Raw genomic sequence first — 21,129 nt, forward strand, 5'->3', positions numbered from 1 at the left:
CCTCCAGTGGGGCTTGTTATCCCAAGGATGATGAGCTGGAGATTTGGGGGAAAAAAAGAAAAAAAGGAAAGAAAAGGAAAAAAAAAAAAAAAAAGCATCTGTTGATGTTGATATAATAATATGGACAAATCACTGGGGAAGATTTGAAGATTTGTTGTTGTGCTGATCTTTGCAGCGGCGTTCCTTAAACGGTGACACAACCCCTCATCACTGGTGGGTGCAGAGAGCAGAGAAAAAAAGCAAAATATTTGCATTGTTGGAGCAGGGAAGCCAAACAAGGAGAATCCAGGGAAGGTTTTTTGTGGTTTTCCTGCTTGTCCAGCAGAATTTGCAGTGCCTGGGGATGGGGGAGCTGGGCAGTGTTTGCTGCTCGGAGCACAGGATCACATCCCTGCTCTGTTTGCATCTCTGGGGGCAGCTGGAGGCTGAAATCCCCCACCAGCAGGGCAATAACCTGCCAGAAGCAATGGAGAGCTGGGGGAGAGGGAGTTTGCTGTGGGCAGCTCAGGCTGCTCTCGTTGTTGCCTGGATTTCTCCCTTTGTTTGGCTTTGCAGGAATGGCTGCAGTCACTTTCTGGGCTCAGGGAAGGGGATTTCAAATGAAACAACTGCACCAAAAACTGTGCCCAGCAGGAATAGCAACCCACAGGGTGCCAGAAACTCAATTCCAACCTCTGCTGCAGTGACAGAGGAGAGGGATGCTACAAAATCCTCTCACTGGAACAGAAGATGAAAAACCACCCCAAAAATCCCTTTTTCTTTAGAAGGCAGCAGCAGTGGGCCAGGTTGTGTCCTGTCATTCCTCACTGGGGGACAGCTGAGGGGACAATGGTGGCTCTGTTCTGCTCAGACCCAGTGTTTGGTGTTAATGGGAAGCAGATGCACCCCAGGGTTGGAAATTCCAACCCAGGGCTCCTTATCCTGGGGCTGCCAAATCCCAGGGACCCCATCCCAACCCCTGGGAGGTTGGGAACAGAGTTTGCTTGGCCAGCTGAACCCCTGGGTGCTGAAAACCAGGTGAAACAAAGCTTTTTTTGCTTGACAGATGTACAAATTATGATTTAAAAAAGCTTTTTTGGCTCAATAGATGTACAAATTCTGATTAAAACCTGGCCAAACATCAGGTGAGAGGTTCTTGGCTGCCTCACTGTGTCCATCTCCTCCTCCTTTGGCTGCTGCAGCTCCTCCAAGCACAAATCCCTGGATGTTCCTCAGGATGTTCTGTGCTCTGGAGGAGCTTCCTGACCCCTTGGATGGGCTTGGAGGCCACCAGCCCCACATGGGACATCACAGACCCATCCCATGGGCATGTTCCCCAAACCAGATCAGGAGTTTCCCTCTGCTCCATCCCCGTTTGCCTTCACTTGGGCACCAGAGCTGCTGGGATTTTGGTGGGACGGGCAGGATTTAGGGTCCTGCCAAGGATTTTGGGGGAAAAAGGGAGAAATAGGGGGTGATGGCAGCTGCTGGCTGTGGGAACAGTCCCTTGCCAAGGAGGGAGGGGACAGCAGGACCCCGGGAGCCAGGCTGGCTGCTCTCGGGCTCTGGCTCTCATCAGAGCAAGAGGGGACCTCAGCCTGCCTAAACTCTTCCAAATGTGATCTGTGCTCCAAGAAAATAAACATTTTAGGGAAAGCCAAGCCCCAGGCACACATTTTGGCAGCTGATCACTCCCTAATTGCAGGAAGAGCAGTTGGGAGAGGGGTTTTGTTTTTGTTGTTGTTGGTTTTTTTTTTTTGGTTTCTGATGAGAAAACTGGGCTGGAGGATCAGAGTTGAAATTTCTCTCCCCACCCCCAAAAATCCTGGGGTTTTCCCTTTTGTGTGAATGGAATTCAACTTATTTCAAGGAACAGGAAACACAAAGAGCCTCTGCCGAGTGTGAACCTCAAACCCCAGTGAGGGCCTGGATACAGGGAGTTCTCCACACATTTTTGGGGGTTTTTTTGTTTGTTTTTGTTGTTGTTGTTGTTGTTGTTGTTGTTGTTGTTGTTGTTGTTGTTGTTGTTGTTGTTTGACAGCACCAGGGGCAGATTTGAGGGCTGGGAGAGGATTTTGGTGAATTGGAGCCGTTGCCTCTCAATTCTGGCTGTTCCTGGGTGTTTCCCCCATCCCAAAGCTCCTGAGGCTCTGGATTGGGATGGGGATAATTAACACCAGCCCCAATTTCTATCGACGTGGCAAAACTCAGTTTGTGGTGAGGGGACAGAGCAGGAGCAGCCACGCTCTGCCCTCACTTGTGAGATCACATCCAGCCTCTAATGGGCTCATTCCTTCCAAAAATCAAACACAGCACCAACAAAACCAAAGGGGGAGGCTGGAATTATGGATTTTAGGGAAATCTCCATCCTGCTTTTCCAGAAAAATGCAGGAGTCCTGGCCAGCACTGCTGTTCTCCATCACATCCCTCTCCCTTTTCATTTTCCTCCTCTTCTTTCGCTTTTTTTACACTGCTGGCAGCCAGTTGGGTGTTTTTATGAGCAAATTATTCGGAATTTCTTTTCCTGTGGCCTCTTCCCTCTGGTTCCTGAGGGCTGCAAATGGATTTAAAGGTCCTTTTCCTAACCAGCCCTGCTTCCTCTCTCCTTAGTGGGGAATTGCTCATGTAAATCCAGCATTATTTGGGTACTTTTGTATCTCTTCAATCATAAAAGTCCCTTTCCAAGAGCCTTTCCAGCCTTTTTTTCCCCTCCTGTGCTAGAATGTGAAGAAAATGCTGTTTGTTTTATGGCAAACTCTCATTTATTGTAACACAAATCCTTATTTTGGGCCAATTCTCTTCCAGGGAGTCATTTCCAGAAGCAACGAGCCCAGGATGTTTTCCTTTGAATTGCTGATTGCTTTTCTCTGTGCAAATTGCCTCTCCTGTAAAATCCAGGTTCTATCAGCTGCAGCTCCTTATTCCCCTGGAGTGGAGTTTGCTGGGAAAATTCCAGCAATTTCTGTATAAAATCAGAGGTTTGGGAGCAAATTGGATCGTTGGGAGGGTGATATAAATACATTTTATTTTGGGGAGGATGGGATAGGAAAATGGAGCTCTCCAACAGCAGCAGATTTACTTTTATTTTTTTTCCCCACTAAATTAAATAGAGTTATAATTATAGCAAAGCATTTTGATTGCTCCCAAGTGTTTATTTTTAGCATTTTGTTTAGCAGGAAATAAAAACAAATTGAGAAGGGGGGAGGAATGATGGTTCTGAAACAGAGCAAGGAGCTTTCCCTTCCCTCCCCATCCCAACCTGCATGCAAATGAGCTGTATTCAAATGAGCTGCATGCAAATGAGTTGCTAATTGTCCCTGCTGGAGATATTGATGGGGGGATAGCAGAAATCCAATTTCTGAGCAGCTCCCGGCTTTTCATGGGGTCCCTTTGCTGAGGGACACTGAGGGACAGGGGAGGGACAGGGGGACAAGGGTGGGTGGCATTTCCATGGGATCATCCTGGGACAGCCCTCCCAGGTCAGGGAGTCCAGCAGGACCCCAGACACTGCTCTTGGGTGACATTGTGAGGTGACACTGCTCTGTGAGGGGACACTGTTCTGTGGGGTGATGTTTTTGGGTGCCACTGCTCTGTTGGGTGCCACTGCTCTGTGAGGTGTCTCTGCTCTGTGGGATGTCACTGATCTGTGGGATGACATTTTTGGGTGACATTGCTCTGTGAGGTGACACTTCTCTGTGTGGTGATGCTGCTCTGTTGGGTGACACCTCTCTTGGGTGTCCCTGCCCTGTGAGGTGACACTGTGGAGTGTCCCTGCCCTGTGAGGTGACACTGTGAGGTGTCCCTGCTCTGTGAGGTGTCCCTGCTTTGTGGGGTGTCCCTACTCTATGGGGTGACACTCTGGGGTGTCCCTGTTCTGTGGGGTGTCTCTGCTCTATGAGGTGACACTGTGAGGTGTCTCTGCCCTGTGAGGTGACACTGTGGGGTGTCCCTGCCCTGTGAGCTGACACTGTGGGGTGTCCCTGCTTTGTGAGGTGACACTGTGGGGTGTCCCTGCTCTCTTGGGTGTCCCTGCTCTATGAGGTGACACTGGGGGCTGTCCCTGCTCTGTCCCTGCTCTCCAGTGTCCCTTTGTCCCACAGCCCGAGGTGGAGCCTTGTGGCTGTGGGAGTGGCCAGCCCTCACCCAGGATAGAATTCCCTCTCCTTGGGGTTTTAGGTTTTGGGTTTTAGGTTTGTACCTGTGCCTGTCCCCATGGAGGGGCTGGTTTGGGTCCCTGTGTGTCCCTGTGGGTCCCTTCCAGCCCAAAGCATTGCATGGATCAGAGCTGTCAGCCACAGCTCCTGACTCTGATCCTGCTGGCCAGGATTTATGGATGGAGCCCTCCCAGGAGCCCAGAATTCCCTTTTGCCATCCAAACCCCTGGCCTGGAGCTTGGTGTGGAGCCAAGGGAAACGGGGATTTGGGGATTTGGGGATTTGGGGATTTGGGAAGCTGTGAGGGCACAGAACAGCACAGGAGGTCACTGTGGGGTCCTGCTGCCATAGGAACAATTTTAGCTTTCCCCTCCAGGTTTGCTTTTAAGGTGCTTCAAAATTCCTGTGCTGAATCCAAGGAGCAGCCCAAACTGTTTGGGGATATTTATTTATTTATTTTCAATATACTGTTTAGGGTTGTGATTCCCACAGAGCATTCCCAGCAGGCACAATCATTTTATAAACACATTAAAGTTAATTTTGATGTCACATTTCAGGGCCAGGCTGAGCAACCTGCCCTTCCTACCCTCCAAAACCCAGCACTCTGCAGGAGGAGCAGGCTGGAATTTGGGCAGCACAGGGATGATGTTGTAACAGGGATTTTGGGAGTTTCTGACATGAAAAGTGCAAACCTTGGCAAAACTGGGAAAGCTCTTGGAACAAGAAGAGAGCACAATAATTAATCCCCACTGGTGCTTTCTTACCAGCAAAGACTTAGGAATTTTTAATGAATTTATTGGTAAGCTCAAAAGGAGCTTTAAAGTTCCATATTTTGAAATTTATGTATTTTAAAAATCCTCTTTACCCTGAGAGTCTCTGAGGAGGGGTCTTTCCAAGCTGTGGGGAACAGAGGCTTTAAACTGTGCTGTTTATAAACCTTTTTTATAAACCTTTGTGACCACAGAGCTGGGGCAGCTCAGGAGCAATCCCAGCAGTGCCCACACTGGGTTTGTGTAAAATTCAGTAAAAAAAAATGATGAACCCAAAGGAGGAATTTCCTGGCTCTAAATTTTGGAGAATTTGGCAACTCCAGTTCTGGTCACTCCATTTGGGTGAACTGCAGAATTTTGATTGCTCCTCAATACCAGTCAGTCCACAGCCAATTTTTTATTTCTTTATTTATTTTTAAATCCTACCACAATTTTGGATGTTCTCAGCCACAGCAGTGCCCTGTCCACCTGGGACCTCCACAAAGTCCTTGATCTCAGGGCTATCCCATGGCTGCAGGTTAATTTGAGCTCCTTTTATGCCCTAAGAATTCAGTCTTTCAGCATCAGGAGGTGTCCTCAGATCCTGCATTAAGAGGGGTGAAAAAAGAGCATTTAATTCTCATTTCTGTTTCATTCATCCTCATTATATTGATATATTTTATAATATATAAATAAAATATAAAATAATAATATATAATTATAATATAAAATATAAATATAATAAAAATAAATAAATACTATACTATAATATATATGCTGTAATATACTATAATATACTATACTATAATATAATGTAATATACTATAATATAATGTAATATAATATAATGTAATATAATATAATATAATATAATATAATAATTAATATAATAAATAACAATAAATCAATACAATAATATTATACAAAATAATAATATATAAGTATAATATGAAATAGTACAGGCTATTTAATATACAATATGTTATTATCAAGTCACATTCCCTCTTTCAGCTAAATAATTATGTAATAGTTATTTATTATTCAAGACAAATAATCAATAAAAATGTATTTATTTGTCTTGATTCCTCCTCTGAGGGTGGGGATTCTCAGGCCTTTACTCACAATTCTCACTGATTTTGCAGCATTTGTTTGTATTCCTTCCTTTCCCAGTCTCTACTCCAGTGTTTGCCATCGTTTGGCGCAGGGATTTTGAAAAAAGATTCAATGCTGATCCTTGCTACCACCATTATTTCAGGACAAATCTTTTATCTCAGGATTTTACCTTTCTTTTGTTGCGTTGGATTTTTTTGGGTGACTCATTACACCCACTAATGTTTCACTGACATTTTCAGAAATACTTTTCTCACCAGGTGTCTCTCCAAATTCCTTGCTGGAATTCCTCACTCTCTGGGGCTGCCTCTTCATTTTCCCTGAGCTGTTCCTTTGCAGGGAATTGGGCTGAACATCCCAATTTTCCTTCAGCACACGACACAAGTCACGATTTGTGCAGTGCTTGAGAGCAGTGCCATGAATTTAAAGCAGGAGGAAACCCCTTTCTTTTCATTCCCTTTGATCTGAACATCAATATTTCTGTTTATGACAACATTTTCTGATCTGATTCCATGGCACAGAGCTTTCAGCTCAGCGTGAGCGTGGATAAATCAGCATCCTGCCAGTGTGGAGCTTAGGGAAGGGCTCTATTCCCAATCCTGGTGTTATATTGGGCAAAACCCCAGCTTGGGGGGGAAGAAAAAAATCAGTGTTTTCCCTGTGGAACAGCCTTGTAAAATGTGAGGATGAAACCAAGTGGGTGTAACTGATCCCCCACTAAAGCTCACAGGGATTTGTTTAATGGTTAAGATTTTCCTCCTGGGATTTGGGGCCAATTTTCTGGCAGGGCTGGGAGCTTTTCCAGCTGTTTGTTAACATAAATATCCCTCTTATTTCCATGTTCTGCCTCAGAACTGCTTGGATGCAATCCTGTTTGGGGTTTGTTTGCTTGGCTCCCCAGGGACAGGAGGGCAAAGCCTCCCCCAGGAGCAGCCCAGGCCACTCTGACCTGGGGGTTCAGGGGATCTTTGTGCTCATCTGCAGGGTGAAAAGGCAGCTTGGAAAGGGAATCAGTCAATCTGTTCCACTGGGGATCTGCTAAATCCCTCTCAGGGGGAAAGGATGGAACCCCAGGGAGAAATCCCCTTTTCCTGCCTGGCAGAAATCCCATACATGCTCTGAGGGAAAGAACAAATGTGCAGCAATAATGAAAGCAGATGAAAATAGGAAAAAAAAAAATACAGCTGTCCTGAAGCTGTCCCCATTCCCCCTTTGTTGTCTCCTTAACTTTGCTTATTTAAGGCCACACCAGACATCCCACAGGAAAAAATGGATAAAACCAGGATCAAGCCCTGGCTGCCGTGCTGATAAATGGTTATCACTGATTCCCAGGGGTGCTCTGTGCTTTATTTGGGGGTGAGATGCTGCTTTGGTGCTCAAAGGCTGCAAGACAAGAGGGATTTGGGGTTTTTTTCTGGGCAAAACTTGTTACTGAGGCATCACCTTGATCCCACATGGGGCTGCTCCCAAAAATGATGTGGCTGCAGATGTCCAAGAGAAACAGCTGCCAACACCAAAGTACAGCTCTGGATGTGGAGTAGCTCTGGATTTAACTGGTACTCAACTCATGGGCATGGATTTTTGGGGTAAAGCTCCCCTTTTTTGCCTAATTTGGAATCTCTGGGCAGTCATCCCTCATAGGCCGCTTGGAAAAAACTCTCCCAGAGGAGTCAGAGCAGCAGCATCACAGAATTCTCCACAGCATCATTCCTTGGGCAGCTCAGGAGACACCTGAGGCCACCAAGCTGACACAGCAGTCACAGAGCTCCTTCCACCCCCTCAGGCATCCAGGATAATTCATTAAAAACATCCTCAGCACATGGTTTGCCAGCAGGGCTTTGCTGGAGATAAAGTGACCTGTGAAAGTCCAGCCTAGCTCGTGCTCATAAATCTCTGAGATTGTGAGAATTCATGTATTTATCTGAGGGTTAATGTATTTATCTGAGGGTTAATGTATTTATCTGAGGGTTTCTTGTAGACCTCTAGAAAGGAGAGAACAGTTCTCACACACTGGCAATGAAGTCAAACCACCCTGGAATTGTCTGAGCTTCCTTTTCTAAGCTTGGGGTCTCAGTTTCCCACCTGTGCAACTGAGAGGACAAAAATCTTGTCCTGCTGCTCAAGGAGCTTCCTAGGGGAAAATGTCCCACAGCAATTCCTGCCTGTCTAACCAAGGGCTTCCTCACCCTTTTAAAAGCAGCAGGAAAGGCTCTGAAAAGCCAGGATAGCCTCTTTATGCCAGGGGTGGTAAAAATGAACTTTGCACTCCTGGAGGATGGGGTTGGGATGTGGGTTCCTCATGAAACAGCCCTGGAATGTCCCAGTGACCCCCAGCAGCACAGACACCCTGCAGAAGAGCTGCTGGAAAAGGGACAATGCCCTTTTCTGCCCCAGAGATGGGGCAGCTGAGAGGTGTTTTAAAAACTTTTATTCCATTTTCAGTCTCATGAGAAGGGTGAGACAATGCAGGTGTTAAAATTCATGCCATCACAATCACAGGCAAACTATTTTTAAATTACAATGCATTTATAAGTTTCTTGGTCTATCAGCTTCTTGCTGTGCCATGCCTTAAAGGCAATAATCTAAAACAACCCCTCATGGATGCCACTACAGTGCATCTTTCATAGTTCTGTTTCTCCAAAGTATCCAGTCTGATTTGCAAGGCCATCTTCTGAAACTTTTTTGTAGCTCCATTTCTCTCTCAACAATGTCTGTCCTATTCCATGGCATTTCTAAGTCAGCATTTCTTATCTCAAGGTTTGCACACTGTGTGGGCCTTGTGTCAGCCCTGAGAACTCTCCACAAACCCATTTCCCACAGTCCTCCATCCATCCCAGCTGAAATCCTCCAGGAAACCTCTCCATAACTCCTTGCTGGACAAGAGCCTTTCCCTGCCCCAGAGATGGGGCAACTGAGAGGTGTTTTGAAATCTTTTATTCTGTTTTTAGTTTCATGAGAAGGGTGAGACAATACAGGTGTTATAATTCATGCTGTCACAATTAGAAGCTGACTATTTCCTAATTATAATGTAATTATAAATTATAATACATTACATAATTATCTAAAAATCAATTTCCCACAACTCCCGTCCTTGCCTGTGGGTTTTCTGTATTTATTTTCTAACTCTGTTGAAGTCAGGATGGAAGGCACTAGAGGGGGTAGTTCATGTTTGGACTCAGGTGTTTATTATTTCTTATCAGTGAAACAGCTCCACAGCCATGAGTTCTTTCATGAGCAAGGCACAAAATGGCAAACTGTCTCTTGTTATGAGGTCTTCTAAGACTAAACCATCCAATTAAGAAATGACACCTGGATTATTTTCCCTTTTAACCCAATAACTGATCCCTCAAAGCCCAAAGTGTGGATTTTCTGTCCAATTACAAAACACCACCCAAACCCATGAAGAAGAAGGAAGAAGAAGGTAAAGAAGAACAACTTGTCTCTGCTGTAAAACTTCCATCTTGCTTCATATTTATTTCTAAATTCTAAAACCCCAAACTCTAAGTTTGCCACCCTGTGATGTTACACGGTGGAAATCTGGAATAACCAACTCCACACCTGTGATCCCAGTGCTGTTAGTCAGTTTTGGAAGTCTTCTCCACACCTGAGGTCAAATGCAGTGTTCTCTTGTGGTTCTCCCGACATTCCCTTGTGGGTCTGTGCCTTTCAGCACACAAAGGTTCAAATTCTCACACCCAGGCTCCCACACTTCCCTCTCATCAGTGCTGCCCCCAAGCAGAGCCAACCCCATCCTCACTTGTCTCTGCTCTAAAATTTCTATCTTGCTTCATATTTATTAATATTGTAAAACTCCAAACTCTTAAGTTTTCCACCCTGTGATATTACAGGGTGGAAACCTGTAACAACCAACTCCACACCTGTGATCCCAGTGCTGTCAATCAATTTTGGAAGCCTTCTCCACACCTCAGGTCAAGTGCAGTGTTCTCTGGTGGGTCTGTGCCTTTCAGCACAGAAAATTTCAAATTCTCACAGCACAGAAAGTTTCAAATTCTCACACCCAGGCTCCCACACTTCCCTCTCATCAGTGCTGCCCCCAAGCAGAGCCAACCCCATCCTCACTTGTCTCTGCTCTAAAATTTCTATCTTGCTTCATATTTATTAATATTGTAAAACTCCAAACTCTTAAGTTTTCCTCCCTGTGGTCTTACAGGGTGGAAATAACCAACTCCACACCTGCAATCCCGGTGCTGTCAATCAATTCCCAAACTCTTAGTTCTCTAAGTTCTCCACCCTGTAACATCACAGGAATAACCAGCCAAAATCTGGAATAACCAACTCCACCCCTGCGATCCCAGTGATGTCAGTCAGTTTTGGAAGCCTTCTCCACACCTGAGGTGAGGTGCAGTGTTCTCTGCTGGGTCTGTGCCTTTCAGAAAGTTCCAAATTCTCACACCCAGGCTCCCACACTTCCCTCTCAGCAGCGCTGTCCCCAAACAGATCCACCCCTCATTAACCCCTTCCTCGCCTCCCCCCGCAGCTTGAAGGCCGTGCTGATGGGGAAGCCCCAGGACAACACCGTGGACTTGTCGGGGATCCCGCTGACCCTGAAGGACCTGGAGAGGGTCACGTCGTACCTGGAGCACAGCTCGGAGCACATCGACACGGTGGAGCTGTGCTTCACCGAGCTCACGGACGAGATGCTGCTGCAGCTGCTGCCCGCCCTCTGCGGGCTGCCCCGCCTCACCACGCTGGCGCTCAACGGCAACCGCCTGACCAAGGCCATCCTCAGGGACCTCACCGAGACCCTCAAGGACCCCAAGAAGTTCCCCAGCGTCACCTGGATCGATCTGGGCAATAATGTGGATATTTTCTCGCTGCCCCAACCCTTCCTGGTGAGCCTGAAGAGGCGTTGCCCCAAGCAGGGGAATTTGCCGACCATCCTGGAGTTTGGGGAGGGTCAGGTCAGTGATTTGGAGGGGCAGGAGGGGCTGGGGGACAGCCAGGAGGAGCTGAGGGCTGGGCCAGGCCAGGCTGGCAGCACGGACTGGGTGCAGATGGACAGAACAGCCCAGGCTGGGGAGCTGCCTGGCCCAGAGCAAGGGGCAGCCACAGCACAGACATGATGTCCAGCCCCTGGGTGGGCACCTTGAGCAAGGATGACTTCAAACCTCAGAGCTGGGGGAGTTCTGTTCCCACTCCTGGGTGCTCCAGGAGTCCCAGTGCTGCCTTCCCCCTGTGCCACGAACGTCAGTGATTTCCTTCTGGAAGAACACATCAAAGTGATCACGTGGAGTGTTTGTATTTCCTAACAGCTGGCCAGGTGTTCTGAAGCATTAGTGGTGTGCTGTGCTTTTGGCTCTCTCAGAAATGCATCTCCAAGGGGCTGCAGAACCTCAGAAGGGCAAGAGAGGGGAGCAGGGAGGTGCCCAGGCTGTGCAGGGAAAGGCTCCCTTCCCTCAGTGCTGCATCTCAGCTGCTCCCCACGTGGGATGGACAGACAGCAGCCACCCCAAAGGGACCTGCCTGGGATAAACCTTCAATCCTTCCCACTCCTGACTTCAGGAATCACTGGTGAGAGGCCTGGCTCCTGAGATACAACAAAAACCTGCTCAGACACAAAGCAGGGCTCAAAAACCTGCTCAGACACAAAGCAGGGCTCAAAACCTGCTCACACACCAACCCGGGGTGTTCCTGTCAGTATTGTGAGCCCAGCCCAGAGGCAGAGCTCTGTTTTCCTGGGGCAGGGTTAAATCCCAGCCTGCAGCGTGCCTGGACACCACCCTCACCTCCAGCCTTACCAAAACCAGGCTGGCACCTGTGCCTGCCCAGGATTTATCCAGTAAAACCCAGTTTCCCACCAGCTCTAAAAATTCCTGAGCTTTTAATGGGAGGGACACACAAATCCTGGAGTCAGGGCTCAGGAGCATCACTGACAAAAAGAGACCACGGCACTGAAGGGTTAAAAAAGGTAAAACAAGCCTGGGGTTCATCCCCTGTCACTGCCACACAGCCAGCTGGGATTTAGAGCCCTAGAAAGCCTTGGCCATGGCTGTTGCCCCCTGGACCAGAAGTGCTTTGTTCCCAGTTTTTTCCAAGCCAGGGCTTTGGTTTTATTTTGTGGGAAATGGATCAGCCCAGAGCAGCAGGGCTGGAATGGGCACTTTGGCTTTTTGGAACCAGAATTTCACTGGATCCCAAAGCTGGGGCAGGGCAGGAAAGTGGGGAAGATTCCTCTCTGTGTTCCAGGAGCAGAGCTGACTCCCTTTGCAGGGGGAGCCTCTTTGCCCCAAGCCCTTCCCTGAGCAGCTCCCAGCAGAGATTCCAGCTTGGCTGTTTTGGGTGCAAACAGATTTTTGGTCCCATTGGCTCTGTCCATTTTTCCAGAGGGGATTCAGGCTGCCAGTGGTTGTTTGTCCTCCATTTGCAAGAAGGTAACTTAGGAAAAACTCTGCTACTTTTAATACATTTGGCAACAGTCAGTATGATTTGCATGTATCCAAGCCTTTTTTCCTTATTGTTTTTTTTAAATTCTAACTCTTTCCAACAGGCATGAAAAAAAAAACTAAAAAACCAAACTTTCCAGTGAATATGGAATATTTCTGTTTGAAATAAAGGAGCTATCCATAAACAAAATAAATGATAATGTTTAATAAAGGCCCAGTATTGAATTTTCCCTCTGTCCAGGTTGAATGCCCAGGAGAAAGCCAAGGACAGGCAGTGCTGAGAGCTGCTGCTCTGGCTTCTTCAGGGGGCTGAGAAATAAAGAGCTCAGTTTATGGGCTGGATTTATCAGGGTGGGCATAAGCTGGACACAGAAGCATCATAAAAGAATCTTTTAAATTTTAAATATTGCCAAAATAAAATAATGTGGGAGAAAGGAAGGCTGAGAGTGGTGGTGCTCCAGAGGGTGTTGATCTCCTGAAGGCAGAAATGCTCTTTATTGCAGCAGGGGCTCTGTCCCAGCAACAAACCATGGGGGCCAAGGAGCTGGGGGAACATAGGGGGATTTAATCAAGAATAAGATTTCTCTTTGCAGAAAAAAAGAAAAAGAAACTGCAGCAATTTCTTTTTCTACCCAGGTACCTCAGTACTGGGCTCTGCTCCTCATGCACAGCTCAAGCCCCTCTGCCTGTTTAAATTATTTAAATCACAAGCTCCTTGCTGCAAGGATTTTATTCCCTGCTAAGTGTTTGCACAGGACCCAGGGCCTGAGGAGCTGCCTGGACCCCCCAGTTCACAAATTCCCAAACCAGAGGCACTTTGCATTTAGAGTGAGCTCTGCATCCTTTATTCCTGCCTTGCTCCATTCCCTCACAGACAAAAACCACCCAGGAGCTGCTCCTGCCTCATCTCCAGCTCAGCCTCCACCTGCTGGGAAACACATCAGCCATGGGGAAATAATTCCAGTATCTCCAAAGGGAGATCCCCCAGCCTCTGCCCTGTGCAGGTGTTGCAGTGCCTGAGCACCTCTGTTCCTGACAATACCCCCGTGCCCAGGGAGGATTGAGCCCTCCTGAGACACACAAAGAGCTGGAAAGGGATTTTTGTCAATAGATCCGTGCATGCTGGAGGATGCACCAAATTACTGCCATGGAAAAAGGGGGAGAAAAGCAGAGCTGTTGTGGAGAGTCGGTTCTAAAAGCTTTGGCTCATCAGTGCCTCCCTCACAGTGTGGATTAGCTCAATTATCCACTTCGTGCACTTCGGGATAATGATGATCCTGTGGGCTCAGCACTGAGTGGGTTTGGTTGGGTTTTTTTTTTAAAGAAAGCAGAGTGAGAAGCTTCCCTTCCCAGCTCATCAACATCAAAACAAGCTCAGGGCTCACTCCACATATAATCAATGTTCCCTGGGCTGCTCTGGGCTGCTGCTTTGGGTCAGAAGCTTTTAGCTGGCCCTACATGAAGGATTCAAGGATTCAAGGACTGAAAATGGCTGCTGTTAGAATATTAAAACACAATGAGGTCATTTCTTGTCCAGGAGAGGAGGAAAGGGCCACCATAAAATAAATAAAGCATAAAAAGCCTCAGCCTGGCTTGGTTGGTTCTCTCCCCACAGCACCACAGCTCTGCCTGGGCATCAAACAAACCAGTCTGGGGAGATTTATGGGCTCAGCAACAAAAATGTAATTGGAAATCATTCTGTGCAGATTGAGGAGCCCACAGACAGTGAGGGGAATGGGAACAGCAGGCAGGGAATGAGAGAGGGGTGGGAGAGCCATGGAAGGGCTGGTGCCAGTTCCAGAGAGTTCCTGCCAGCTGGGGGGTCTGGGAAGGGTTTGCACCAAGGCTGGCTGTGTTCTGAAGGTGGTTACTCATTTAAATTGAGGGTTCCTTTGCCTGAGGATGGTTGGGAGCAGCAAAGAGGGCTGGGAAAGGTCACCCCTGAGCAGGGAGTGTGTGGGAGAGCAGAGGGAGACACAGAAATGCTGCTGGGGATGTCCAGAAACACAAAATAACTTAGGCCAAAAGCACTGCTGCTGCTCAGGGGCAGAAGGCAGCAAATGTCAACCCAAAACTGCCCAAACACCAACCTTTGCCAGAGGAAGAACCAAAAAGTGACCTAAAGGATCAAGGGGACACCAGGGGAGGCAGCAGTGCCCCTGGCAGTGCCACCACTCTGGGTTATCCCACTAAAACTGCCTCTGGAGAGGGGCAGAACCCCTCCAGGGCTCCCCTGTGCTCCATCCCCCTGTCACAGCAGCAGCAGCAGCTCTGTGAGCTCACACTCAGCACTCAGGGCATGGAAACACAAAGGCTCCCCAGCTCCATCAGCTGGGATCTGCCATTGCCAAGGAAACAAACTGACCTCATTAGCAGAATTCACATCTCAAGGCTCAGGGAAAAGGGGTAAAAACAACTGACCCAACCTCTGAGGAAATGTTCCTTGGTGAGCAACAGATGGAATCTCCTCCCAACCTCTCTGGTACAGGGATGTCAGCCTTGATCCCACTTTTCCTGCACTCCAAGGGCAGTGGAGTTTTTCTGTGCCTGGGGATGATTTCCACCAGCAGCTGTAAGAGCAGAGCAGCTTTCCAGCTCTGAGATGTCTTCAACAGGAAATTCTGAAGGACAGAGCCACCCCTCCCAGGGCTCTGACTGCCTCCAGCCAGCTCCAGCCTCTCTTCTAGGGAGGGCCCAGCTCCAGGCATGTTAACATTAATATTAATTAATTATCATGAATAAATGAAGGAATATCCCCAGGCTGGACAGGCCTTGGAACAAGCTGGATTTGTGGGAGGTGTCCCTGCCCACAGCAGAATGTTGGAGTGAACTGGGCTTTAATTCCCCTCCAACCATTCTGGGACCTGTTTCTATAAAATGTTAGCACAGGGTTTGTTGTCAGGGAGGAGCACCAGAGCTTTGCTCACTGGAACCCTGGATCCCAAGGTGGCACTGCAGGAAAGGTGTTTAGGAATAAAGTGTCATTTCTGTGCCAGCCCCACCAGCCCATGCTCAGTTACCCCTGAAGGATGAGGAACTGGAGATGCTTTGTTTGCAGCCTCTTCTGGCAGTTCTGGCCATGCATTTTTTATCCCACTTTTTTTATCCCCCTATTTTTTATCTGTAAATACACAGAAACACAGCTGGTTTTACCTTCAGCTCAGCTGATTGTTTTACATAAAACTGAAGAGCTGATTTAATAGAGTCAGAAAAGATGCAACCTGTTCACACAGCCTTTAATTATGTGTGCAGTTTGCTGAGTTTTCTTGGCTCCTAACAGCTTATTGATCCTGTGGCTTCTGGGCCATCCTTTTTCTTTGCTTTTTATTAACTCAGTCTGAGGAGAAAATAAACCTGTGGGCTGGTTTGCATCCAGCAGGTTGGGGTGAGCAATCCCAGCCTGCAGTGAGTGCACGTGGCAGCTCTCAGGGAGCTGTAATTGGAAGGACAAATAGACTGGAGGTTTACAAAAGAGGAGAGAAATATTAATGTTTAATTCACTGCAGGTTTGGTCTGGGCATTTATCACTGGATTTTCGAGGTGTGTGTGATGTAAAATCACTTCATTCCTGGCTCTCCCTGCCAGCTCTGTCCTTCTCCAGGGAAAAGCAGGGTTCCTCTGGTGTGATGTAAAATCACTTCATTCCTGGCTCTCCCTGCCAGCTCTGTCCTTCTCCAGGGAAAAGCAGGGCTCCTCTGGCTCTGGGAAAGGGTTTGGGGAGGTGCTTTGTGATCAGGATTTTGCAAGCAGCACTCACAGCCATCCTAAACAAAATCTACATAAATAAAACCTCGAAGCATCTTCCTAAAGGCTCAAATTTATGGAACAGCCATGCAGAGTCAGGGATGGATGGAAACCTGTGGGATATTGGGCTGCAACAGATGTGGAAACCCAGCAATGAGCTTCCCTTGGGCAGCTGCTCCTTGCCTGGTCACTCACTCAGGTGAGAGCTGCAGTTCCAGCTCTTCTAGGAATGAAAACCAAGGCACTAAAGAATCAATCCCACTCTGGGAGCTGCTGCCCCAGGGCTCTGACCCTGATCCTGGGATCAGTTCTGCATGCAGAGAAACAGCAGAAAATCCCAGAGGTGGAAAAGCCTCAAACACACAGAACAAAAGGCTCTGCTTGGGGCTGTGTGCATTTCCACACCACTTCCCAAGAGCACAACTTCACCATTCCTTTTTTGTTGTTGTTTCATCCTCCCTGCACCCACCTGCTTGTTAAATGATCAATTCCAAGGCTCAGCATTTTCCCCAAGCTCTGCTTTCCTGCAGGCTCAGAGCTCCCCTCCACCACAGGTGCAGAAACAGCAGAGCTGGGGGCTGAAATGCAAATATTGTCCTTTTTTCTGTGCCAGCCCCCAAAATGGGCTGAACTTCAGGGCAGGGGCAGCCACCAGCCCAGAGCTGTCCCCTCACCCTGGTGTCACACCCACTCTTCAAACCATTTTGGTGATGGTGATTTTTCAGCCCTGTTCTCCTCCCTGAAACCCTTCTTTTGTCTCAGCTCCAGCCTCTGACCTGTTGCCAGGTGACACCACGTTGTTGCTGTCATCTCCAAAGACCTTTCTGAAGCATAAAAGCAGCACCTTTGAAATCCCTGCCCTTGATGCAGCTCTTGTTTTGCATTTCCAAACAGCCTGGCCCTGACACTGAAGCTTTATTTCACCTCCTGCAAGCACAGAGCACCTTCCCCCAAAGCCCAGCAGCAAACAGGCTGCTGGGGAGGTGCTGGAATGATTCAATAAATTAAATTCAAAGTGCAGCTACCTTGGTGCAGGGGCTGCCCATCACTGTGCATTTCAAAGCTCCCACCTCTGAAACAATTCCCATCATCTTCCCAGCAGGAATCCCCTGGATTTCACTCAGCACAAAGAGTTTATTATTTACTGCCATGGATGGAAGGAATGAAATACCTGATTTGACACAGCTCAGGAAAATTGCTTCATCCAATGAGTGACCAAAGCCTCTGCCTGCTCCCAGCAGGGCTCCAGCCCCAGTTCCTCATCTGTGCTGAGGTGATGTGGAGCACTGCAGGCTGCTGCAGGATTATCAGATGGAGGCACAGATGTGAAACATTTCTGTTGGATATTTCAGCTGCTGCTGCATTAAACAGCTCACAGATCACCTCAGCCTAGCACTGCACTTGCTGTCTGATCAGGGCTGATAACCAAATTATCATTGGTGCCACTATTACCTTGACTCAGGTGTTTATTAATGAAGTTTCAGCTATCCAGGAAAATTTATTATTTTTTATTATGGCTGATAACCTCAGGCTTAGCTGGGAGTTTGTCTTTAATGTGCTGTTAAACCTCAAGCCTATTCCACTGCTCAGTGGTAACAGCACCCAACAAACCTTTAGGTGCAGTTTCCAAGTGCACAAAATACACAAAAAACCAAGAAAATCAAACCTAGAGTGACTATTTGACAGGATCTGGGAAAACATGAGCAAGAAAGCAATCAGAACATCTGGGAAATAAATCAAAATGATAAAGAAAACCAAGGAGAGCCCAGCAGAAAGCCACAGGCAACTTCAGAAACATCAATCATTATTTGTTTAGAGTTTGTGCTGCAGCTGGGCTGTGCAATGATTTCACCACAAACCATTACAAATAAAAAAAATTGTTATGGAAAAAAAATCCAGGTATTGACTTGCAAAAATGAACAGGAGTCTAATGAACAAAAATCTCAATTATTGGAGATTAAACTTTTAACATCTCTATTTGATTAAAACAGCAGGGATTTGAAATCAGCCTGCACTGAGTGCTTTCCTCACTTGCATTTTGTTCAGGTTTCAGTTGCACACAGGTGCTGGGCTGGGGGTGTTCACTGACTCAAAATCCACCTGGAGCAGGCACAGCCTGGCAGCTCCTGAGCTGCATGGGAGGGGAGGGTAATGAAGGGCAAATCTTGCTTTATTTTTATCAAATAAAAATAAGTTTTAACTCCTCTGGCTCCTCCTCACACTTTGGGGTGGAACCATGAACTGCAAGTTTGCACAGCATCAAACCTCATCAAATGAGGCTTTGCTGGTCCAACACTGAGACACATTAATTAACAGCTAATTAAAGAGTGACATTATCACTGTGTGTGGGATTCTCTACACAGTAATGAAAGTTGCAAATCTTATTACAAACAAGGAAGGAAGCAGCAGAAAAACCAAGTTTCCCCAAAGAATCTTCAAGGCTGCAAAAATCTTTTTTATTTCAAATGCTCTGAGCTTGGTCACTGCCCCACCTTGTGGGCTGGAGTAAAGCAGGACAGATGTGACTCTGAATTAGAGCACAGGAGCAGAAAATGCTCAAAGTTCTTTAAATAAGCTCTCCTTGCACACCCTGAATCAAACCCCACCCATGTTCAGCAGGTTTGGGATCAGTTCATAACAGCTGGGCTGAAACTGATGTCAAGTGTAAAATTAAGGCACTAAATGACATGAGGTGACAAAGCAGGGGATGTTTGTCCTGGCAGAGCATTGAATGATGCATTAACCTTGTCCTTTCTCACAGGAACACACAAATGTGCTCCAGCTCTGGCAGCACAAGGTCAGGGGGTGCCAGGAACACCCTGAGCCTGAGAAAGGCCAAAGTCCCCCTGGTTGTTTTGAGTTTTTGCTCTGAGCAGCTCAGGAGTTGCTGCCTGTGATGTCTCAGCAATTGGAACAAAGCTTTTGACATCCTTTAGCTGGGACAAAGGAGAAAACAAACCTGGGACACTTTTCTTGCATGACACCAACAGCAGCTCCTTTGTGCCTCACTTCTGAGATGAAGGAGAGTTGGAAAATTAACAGCTCCTCCTGCTCTGAGGGGAAAAGGAGTGAAATATCAATATTTAGGATTTCTTGCACTCTGAAAAGCTCAGACACACAGGATATCCCTTCCTCCCTCCTGATTAAGGAGCTGCAGCTCAAACTGCCTCAGCTGGATCAGCAGCCAGCAAGCCAAGAGAGAGCTGCTCTTTACATTGCATTAATAGCTGGCAAGTATTAATTACAGTAATTTATGGCTTTGCATCAGTGATGATTCTCATGCTGCTGCAGACAGGATTGCTTTACAATACTAATCAAGAAATGAGGATGATAACCAGCATTTATGTGAAATGTGAAGCTTGTGATTTACAAGCTGTGGATCCTCTCCTCCTCCTCCTCAATTCCAGCCCCTCAGCCCAGATTTTGGGGATAATCTCCATGTTTTCTCTCAAACTCTGATTTGAGACATGGCATTGCCATCTCTCTTATTGCTAAAAGCTGGCACTCAGCCATTCTTTGCCTTGTTGCATATTTTTTCTTTCTGCTTTAATCTTTTCATCTACTTTAGATTTATCCAGGGTTGTTGGCTGCTGTTGAGTGCCAAAGGGATTCCTGCCAACTGTTCTTTTGAAACCTTTAGAAAATCCAAAATAATTGTGTTTTAAAACCAGATTTTTGTCTGCTGTTTATTCCCCAACACTAAGTTTTAAGTGCTCCAAATGTAATCAAAACAGAATGGTTTTATTTCCCTTCCCCTCAAGCACCATGAAATTATCTGTGCTCCCCTGGAAAATCACAGTAAAACACTGAGGACATTTGTTATGTTTGAAAGGCACCATTTTCTAACAGAAATAACATTTTCCATTCATTAATCTCAGCAAAACCCCAGCCTGCTAAAGGATTCCTGCTGAGGAACTTTGGTTTTGATTAGAACAATAAACAAGTGATGCTAAAATGAAACTCATGAATATTTATCTCTAACAGATACCAACTGCACCCTCAATAAACCCAGGTAAATTCAATATTCAAGTTTTCCCAGATCAGCTTTGCTCTGCTTTAATGAGAGATTTCCAACATTAGAAAGCAAGAACTTTAAAACAAGTTGCAGCAAACCTTCCTTGAGCAAATTAAACAGCTCATTAAACAATTTGCTCATTATTTCTGTTTGCTGAGGGCATGTGGCTGCTTTTACCTCCATGGTCTGCAGATTGACATTTAAGAGGTGGATGTTTGTGGTTTTTGAGAGCTTTAAACCCATTTCTATTCCCAGTGAATGTTATAATATAAACATGTTCTAATACACAAGCTCGTAAAATCAGGCAAAAATAAGTTTTGGTTCTTTAAACACTGGGAACAGAATGGAATTTTAAATTTTAATAAAGCAGAGGAGTAACCTGTTTTTCATCCTGCTCAAATCCTTTCAGATTAAGAGCAACTAATTAATTCCAAACATGTTTTACCTACTCCACTGCCCAGGCTGAATGTCTTTATTAAGCCCTGGATGTACTTCAGTAACAATTCTAGGAAAAAAATTCCAGATTCATTTACCTGCATGTTGTAGAACCAGATTTCTCTGAAAAACACTGAGCCTGTTTTTCTGAACACTAACTTTAAGAGAAATTCCTGAAATTCTGCATTTCATGCAATTTACACCTCAGGCAGCACAGCCACCTGTGCTTTTGGAGGGACAGGGACACTGCCCTGATGCCACACAAGCAGCACCAGGTCACAGCAGCTTCCAGTCAGAAAATCAAAATGAAAAGCAATTCAGATGAACAATTTGATAAATTGAACAATGAACAAAATGAACAATTCAGATCTTCAGCTGAACTGCACAGGGAAGGCAAAACAATCCCAAGCTCTCCCACTTGGAGCTGTGCAGTGACCACTGTGATCCCCCCTTGGCAGTGACCACAGGCTTGTGAGGAATTGGTTTAATTATTCATTAAATTTTGCAAAAAGCCTTTGCAAAAAGCACACCCTGAAACC

At 46.6% G+C, this 21,129-nt stretch overlaps 1 protein-coding gene across 1 annotated transcript in view; it reads left to right on the forward strand.

The window, feature by feature from the left end:
* Positions 1 to 12,607, forward strand: part of LRRC75A (leucine rich repeat containing 75A) — a 57,798-nt gene extending 45,191 nt beyond the window's left edge. Inside the window, exon 4 of the mRNA XM_059487229.1 lies at positions 10,491 to 12,607. Within this exon, the coding sequence (XP_059343212.1) occupies positions 10,491 to 11,076 (586 nt within the window). The 3' untranslated portion in view covers positions 11,077 to 12,607. The remainder of the gene's footprint in view (positions 1 to 10,490) is intronic.
* The last annotated feature ends 8,522 nt before the right edge of the window (positions 12,608 to 21,129 follow it).

Source organism: Ammospiza nelsoni, chromosome 21 (assembly GCF_027579445.1).
Source record: "Ammospiza nelsoni isolate bAmmNel1 chromosome 21, bAmmNel1.pri, whole genome shotgun sequence".
Lineage (NCBI taxonomy): Eukaryota > Metazoa > Chordata > Aves > Passeriformes > Passerellidae > Ammospiza > Ammospiza nelsoni.